At 51.7% G+C, this 7150-nt stretch overlaps 1 protein-coding gene across 2 annotated transcripts in view; it reads left to right on the forward strand.

Moving 5' to 3' along the window:
• Positions 1 to 7150, forward strand: part of SFSWAP (splicing factor SWAP) — a 70129-nt gene that overhangs the window by 55814 nt on the left and 7165 nt on the right. For both annotated transcript variants that reach the window (XM_081802427.1, XM_081802428.1), the window contains exon 15: positions 2647 to 2772. In XM_081802427.1, coding sequence (XP_081658553.1) covers positions 2647 to 2772 — 126 coding nt within the window. The remainder of the gene's footprint in view (positions 1 to 2646; positions 2773 to 7150) is intronic.

Raw genomic sequence — 7150 nt, forward strand, 5'->3', positions numbered from 1 at the left:
AAAAAGAACGTTGGAGATCACCTTTGGTGTTTGTTCCATCGGCTTGTTGGTGTTTAAGGGATGTCCGTGGGGGAGAGATTCCAGGTAGAACTCTGTGTCCCCCATTTTACAGTATTGTAAAAGCATTGGGGGCAGTGTCTACACAGTCCCCAGCTCCCTCGAGACTTCTGCTTGGTAAGGAACTGGGGATTAGAATGACATTTTCTAAGTCATAGTTAACATTCAAAAACAGCTTAAGCCTGGGGCGCCTGGGTGGCTCAGTCGTTAAGCGTCTGCCTTCGGCTCAGGTCATGATCCCAGGGTCCTGGGATCGAGCCCCGCGTCGGGCTCCCTGCTCCACGGGGAGCCTGCTTCTCCCTCTCCCTCTCCTGCTGCTTGTGTTCCCTCTCTCGCTGTGTCTCTCTCTGTCAGATAAAGTCTTTAAAATAAAGAAAACAACAACAAAAAAACAGCTTAAGCTGGCAAAATTGGGGTAATGATGGTCATTCGTACAGTCTCGTCATCCTGCGTAGGATTCCCTAGATGTGACGCTCAGTGCTTAGCGTGCGGGTGAGGGCCAGCTGTTCTGTTCTGTGGAGCCGACGCCTGCAGGCTGACCCCATCCGCAGCTGGGCGGGCGGAGACGCCATGGGAGAGCTGCCCCCCCCGCCCCCCAGCAGCGCCAGAGTGTGGTCGGCAACAGGAGCTCTTGGCTGCTCAGGCAGCGATGGAGGAAATGGGGCGGGGCCAGTGGTTAACCGTTGGAGGAAAGAAGCTTTTTGGAAACAGCACTGTCATTCAAATAAAAAGGCTCATTCTGCCTTTATTTGGAAGCAGACCGTTATTTATGAGGATTCGAGAAAAAGTATCTGAGTCGCATCATACAGATGATTTGCTTATAAAATGGAACTCCTGTTTCTCACGTGTGTTGTGCTAGCAATATTAACCACCCGGTTAACAGAATAAAAGCATTAGTGCTTCTTTAATTAAAATAAAACCTAAGTATTATCTGACAAAGCTCACTGCCCCCAGTACTGAGTGGGCTGCTTTCCCAGATGACTTCACATGTCCTGGGGGGCGGCCACCTCCCCTCAGACCTCCAGCAGTCGCTGCAAAGTGGTATCGGATCAGAGTTAGGGATTTGCAGGCACTAGAACTAACCCACGTTTCCTGATTATCGAGTGGATTGTTCTCCGTGTAAGCATTCCACGGGTGGTGTAGAGGTCTGATTACGCAGAGCTTTCTCCGGGGCTCTGATCCCACCCCGACCGGCATCCCGAGTTCTCAGTGTGAAGTGCGTGCCTCTGTGTCACATGCCCAGCCCCCCCGGGGCTCCTGAGCCCAGAGCGCAGCAGGGCCGCTCGCTGGGGCGGGAGCACAGACCTCAGCAGCCGTCAGCAGCTTCTCCCACCGACAGAGTTGACTCCCAGAGCTCTTTGGAGGGAAAACTCGGTAAAATGTCAAGGTGTCCGATTGATCTCACCCTTGTAATTTGTTACCTAAATCTTGGGAAAGGTCTGGAAAAAAACCTGTCAACACCATTTTGTAAGCCAGGACACAGCGGTGGTGGAGAATACTAAGCCAGTGACAGTTTACCTGGAGCAGGTTCATTCCGCGGCCAGTCTTTCTCAGGAATGACGCAGGGTTTTCTCTGTGACGCAGGAGTGGGGAATGTGATGATAAGCTGATGTTTGGAACAACAGTGTGTGTCACTTGGGGGTTTATTGTAATTAAAATGATTCAGTGTTACAGAATTTTTTATGGCAAAATCAGACTGCCCTTTATATTATTTTTGAAGGGGTTGTCATAGAAGCAGAATGAAAAGAAATTGGCTTTTTGTCCAGATTTTTGCTTACTCTGTGTCTTCCTGAAATAGTAATTTCACTGAATGAACAAAAAAGAATGCTAAAGCCATCATTTTAAGACCCTCCTTGGAGGGCCTTGACCCCCGGTGGGTGAGGGTCTGGGATTGGTATCCCTCTGAGCACTGGCCACCTCGAGTGGACCAGGCCACTACATGGATAGAGCGAGTGTCTCTCCAGGAACATGAGAAGGAAGAATAAAATATTTTAACGGATGGTTTGAATCCAGAGAATCTCCTCAACTAGATTATCATGCTCTGAATTGAACTGCTGTGGCCAGTTCATTGTTCACACCGAGAGGCCATATGATGGGTGTGCACGAGAGAGGCTACAAGGTCGTGGCTCTGATTAATCTGCTTTCTTCCTGTTGCCAGTATTCAGAACAAATAGAAACAACCCACTTGAATGTCAGCGCTTTTCCGTGTGTAATTTTGATCGAGATGTCCGTGAGCTGAAAATGGTTGAGGACAGTAAAATGCAGAGGCAAAAGGAAGGACGAGAAACCACAGGCCTGAGTTAGCCGTCAGTCACCTGTTCAGCCCTGGCGTCAGGGAGAGTTGGTGCTGCGGACCGGTCGGGCCAGCCTGACGGCTGCTCTGGACTGGGAGCAGTCTCTGTCTCTGCCTCGGTGTCTGGATTCAGTTCTGTGTCAGAGTAGTAAGGCCCGGGGCGGGGGGGTGGGCCTCCAGAGGGACAGAGGTGACACCTGCCGGGCACGCACAGACCAGGCCGAGGCCCATCACTGCCTCAGCGTAGACGTGCTCACCTGCCAGCCACACAGACTAAAACGCCTCTTTTCCTCCAGGTCGCGATCCCGGTCTCCTCGGAGAAGAGCACACTCTCCCGAGAGACGGAGGGAAGAAAGGAGTGTCCCCACGGCCTACCGGATGAGTAACAGCCCGGGCGTCAGCAGGAAGCGGACCCGGTCCAGGTAGGCGTTGGAGTCCGTAGACACAGTCTGTGCTAGCAGGGAACGTGAACGTTTATGTGGACGGCTGGGGACAAGCAGGGGGGCCGTCCCTCCCAGACACTCAGCCCTCAGCAGCTCCTCCGTCACTCCTGGAACTGACAGCAGAGGGAGCTCCGTGTCCCTGGGGTTGGGGTGGCATCGGGCAGTGCCCAGCACCAGCCCCCGAGTCTAGCTACCCCCTGGACCCACACACACAGGTGAAAGGAAATGAGAAGTTGGAGTCCCGATGAATGCCTGCCACCCCCCAGGTAGCAGGTGCTGTGGGCGGGGCCTCGTGGCAGAGAGAGCACCATCCTCTGCCCCCTTGACACCCATCGTGGTTGCGGAGAGCTAGAGAGACCAGCTCCCGGGTCCATTACGGGAGGCCTCTCAGCCCCGACAGCTGGCCCCCAGGCCTCCTTCCCGGCCAGCCAGCGTCCTCAGCTCCTCCAGGGAGAGAGCACCAAGGCACCACACTAAAAATCCTGGCACCCCGCCCCCGTGACGGGGCACGTCTGGCCATCTGGGGCCTGCTGGCACGCCCGCCAGGAGTGTGGTGGTGGACGGGGCCGCCGGCCGGTGTTTCCATCTTGGCCACAGGGCACTATCTGGGAATCGTCCTGTCCTGCATGGGTGGTGCCACCCGACGGCTTCACATCACTTAGCTTCTTTGTTTCCATTCTCCCCAAAGGGAGGGGCTCTCGTTTTCTGTGTCCTTGCATGGGAGTTAGCCCGAGGCCCTGGCTCTGGTAGGCGGGCGAGGAGCGTCGTTCTCCCCGAGACAGACGTGCCCGGAGGAGGCGGGTGCGGTTATGCGTGTCTTTGCTTGGGTTTCGTAACTGCTGCTGAGCGTGTGTGAGTCGGGATGCTCGGGCTTCCCGAGCCTCCGAGATGACACACCTGAACAACCGGTGTCAGGAGCCCAGCCGTCCCCGGGTCCTGCCTGTCTGCAGAGGACGTGGGGCGAGCTGCCTCAGGTGCCCCTCCCGGTGGGGCTCGTAGCGGCAGCAGCTCTGGAAAGACGTTGCTAACGGGGAAATGTGCCTGCAATCTGGCGAGATCACTGGTAAAATGTGATCCTTCCCGGAAAGCAGCAGAGTCCACAAAGGAGCTATAAAGCCGGCAGAGCCAACAGATGTGCTCGCCGTGCAGGCTGACCGCGTGCTTGAGGCCTGGGCCCTGGGCCCGCATGAGGCGCCCGCCGCTGGGCCGGGCCAGCGTGATGGAGATCTGAATCCACGTCACGTTGTATTTCTTGAGCAAGTCATTATTTAACATTTGAAATTCATCGTCACCTCTGCTGTATGTAAAGGGCATGGTCTAAAATTAATTCTTGTAACAAAAGATCTCTCCCCACGGAAGCTTTCTTGCTCTGCCCTCAGATTAACCTTTGCATGAAAGGAACCGTCTCCGGAGAAGGTGGTGGTTGTATTAGGGATCGTGAGAACTTGTGTGATCGCTGGAGCTTTAATGAGTCGAACGAAGCAAGTGAAAGCTCAGCCGACCGCACTCCTGCCCGAGCGGGTGGGACCGCCCCATGCGCCTGACCCTGGGCAGTGGGAGGCTGTGCTGGGTCCAGGGCGCCAGGAGAGGGCACGTGTGTAGTCGCTGGTGCAAGCGTGCAAACCAGCAGTCACACCACGTCCCCTGGAGCCCTCCACGCAGAGCAGGGGTGAGGCTGCTGTGTGCACGTAGCGGCAGGCGGCCAGTTCTCCCACCAGAGTTGAAGGCTCGTTTCTACAGGCTGAGTGCCCCTTTCACGGACTTCTTGTCTTGAAATTGTTTTAGTTTACTAGACAGTTTTGCACTTACTTCTGAAAACAGTACAGGGAGCATGCATATGCCTGTAAGTGCCGGCTCAATTCAGCAGGGTCACCACGTTTCCATCTTGCTGTCTGTCCTTCCCCTCCCTCCCTCTGCCCTGCCCTTGCCTGTGGGTTCCATGGCTTGCACTTGTCTTACCGCATGAGCATGGCTGGCTGGGTTCGTGTGAAACATTCTGGCAGGAGCACTACACAGGTGACGTGTCCCATCGTCAGTGATGCGCGCCCCACACGGGTCATCGGGCAGTGGCGCCATGACGCAGTGCGTATGTCCCATTGGCCTAGCATCCACTGATGCTGAATTGGTTCTCACATCGGTGATGGCAAAATGGCGGCTTTCAAATTCTGTTTTTTCTTCTCCAAAGAAGACCTATCCCCTTTGTTTTGGTATATGAATCCATCGCCAGTATTACTCTGATGGTGACATCCGTCCCACACTTGGCCCCATTGTTCTTGAAGCACTTTGTTGCTTTTTGGCCCAAAATATTCCAGGCTTTGCTTTCCCTGTCCCAGCGCTGGGGTCAGCTATTTGTCCAAGGAACCTTGGTTCCTTTTACTGAGCTTTTGGAGATCAAGATACGGTTACGTTGAACATTTTTCTAAAGAGTAGAATCTCTGCGAATGTTTGGCCACATCGTACCACAGCGCACCTCAGCAGGATGCCCCAGTCTTTTGTTACAGTAAGTAGGACGTGATTCGTTGGGGTGGTTTGCCGTCGAACTCCTTTTGCTTAGCGCTGTGCCAGGCACATCCGTGAGTGCCGAGTGAATGGATGGGAACGTGCCGCCGTTACAAACTCTTACAGGCTAAGTGTTACCCGTTCACAGCGGACTTCGTCAGTGAAGTACGCATGTCTTCATTCCCTGGAGCAGCCACTAAAAAGAAAAAGGAGCTAAAAGCCAAGAGAGGACATAAGGCAGAACCTTAAAAATGCTTTATTAATTGAAAAGAAAGCAGAGGGGCACCTGGGTGGCTCAGTCGGTTAAGTGTTTGCCTTCGGCTCAGGTCATGATCCCGAGGTTCTGGGATCGAGTCCTGCATGGGGCTCCCTGCTCGGCAAGGGGCCTGCTTCTCCCTCTCCCTCTCCTGCTGCCCCTGCTTGTGCTGTCTCTGACAAATAAATAAAATAGTAGGAAGAAGAAATAAATAAATAAAATACTTGGGACAGGCACACAACCAGACCGCACGGAAATAGAAACTACACAGCCACCGCGCTAGCTCGATCACTGTGCTGTTGCGGAAGGCTCCAGAAGTCCCAGAAGACTAGATGGTGCAGACTATGTTCCCTTGCCACGTGGCAGCAAGTCTAAAAATCTATAAAAAGATATCTGGAAAATCTCCACATATTGGGAAGTTAGTACGTTTTTAAATTACCCATAGGTCAAAGACAAAATCACAAGGGAAAGTAGAAAATATTTTTAGATGAATGACAGTGAAAATGTAACAGCGAAATCTGTGTGCTAGTTTGCCTAGAAGGAAGTTAGTAGCTTTAAATGTTTGTATCAGGGAAGAAGAAAGATCTAAAAATAATGATCTAATCTTCTGTCTTAAGAAACTAGAAAAAGAACGAATTAAACCCAAAGTAGGTAGAAGCAAGGAAATAATAAAGGTAAGATCAGAAATCAAGAAAATAGAAAACACAATAATCTTAAAATTTGTATGGAACAAAAGATCCCGATTAGTCGTAACAGTCCAGAAAAAAAAACCCCAAAGCTGGCGGCATCACAATTCCGGACTTCCAGCTCTATTACAAAGCTGTCATCATCAAGACAGTCGTACTGGCACAAAAACAGACACATAGATCAATGGAACAGAACAGAGAGCCCAGAAATGGACCCTCAACTCTATGGTCAACTCATCTTTGACAAAGCAGGAAAGAATGTCCAACGGAAAAAAGACAGTCTCTTCAACAAATGGTGTTGGGAAAATTGGATAGCCACATGCAGAAGAATGAAACTGGACCATTTCCTTACAACACACACAAAAATAGACTCAAAATGGGTGAAAGACCTCAGTGTGAGACAGGAATCCATCCAAATCCTAGAGGAGAACACAGGCAGCAACCTCTGAGACCTCGGCCACAGCAACTTCTGGCTAGACGTGTCTCCAAAGACAAGGGAAACAACAAAGGCAAAAATGAACTACTGGGACTTCATCAAGATAAAAAGCTTTTGCACAGCAAAGGAGTCTACAAAACTAAAAGGCAATTGACAGAATGGGAGAAGATATTTGCAAATGTCCTATCAGGTAAAGGGCTAGTATCCAAAATCTATAAAGAACTTACCAACTCAACACCCAAAGAACAAATAATCCAATTTAAAAATGGGCATAAGAGGGCGCCTGGGTGGCTCAGTTGGTTAAGCGACTGCCTTCGGCTCAGGTCATGATCCTGGAGTCCCGGGATCGAGTCCCACATCGGGCTCCCTGCTCAGCAGGGGGTCTGCTTCTCCCTCTGCCCTCTTCCCTCTCGTGCTCTCTGTCTCTCATTCTCTCTCTCTCAAATAAATAAATAAAATCTTTAAAAATAAATAAATAAA

The sequence above is a fragment of the Leptonychotes weddellii genome, chromosome 13, assembly GCF_054177405.1.
Source record: "Leptonychotes weddellii isolate Sample4059 chromosome 13, ASM5417740v2, whole genome shotgun sequence".
Classification (NCBI taxonomy): domain Eukaryota; kingdom Metazoa; phylum Chordata; class Mammalia; order Carnivora; family Phocidae; genus Leptonychotes; species Leptonychotes weddellii.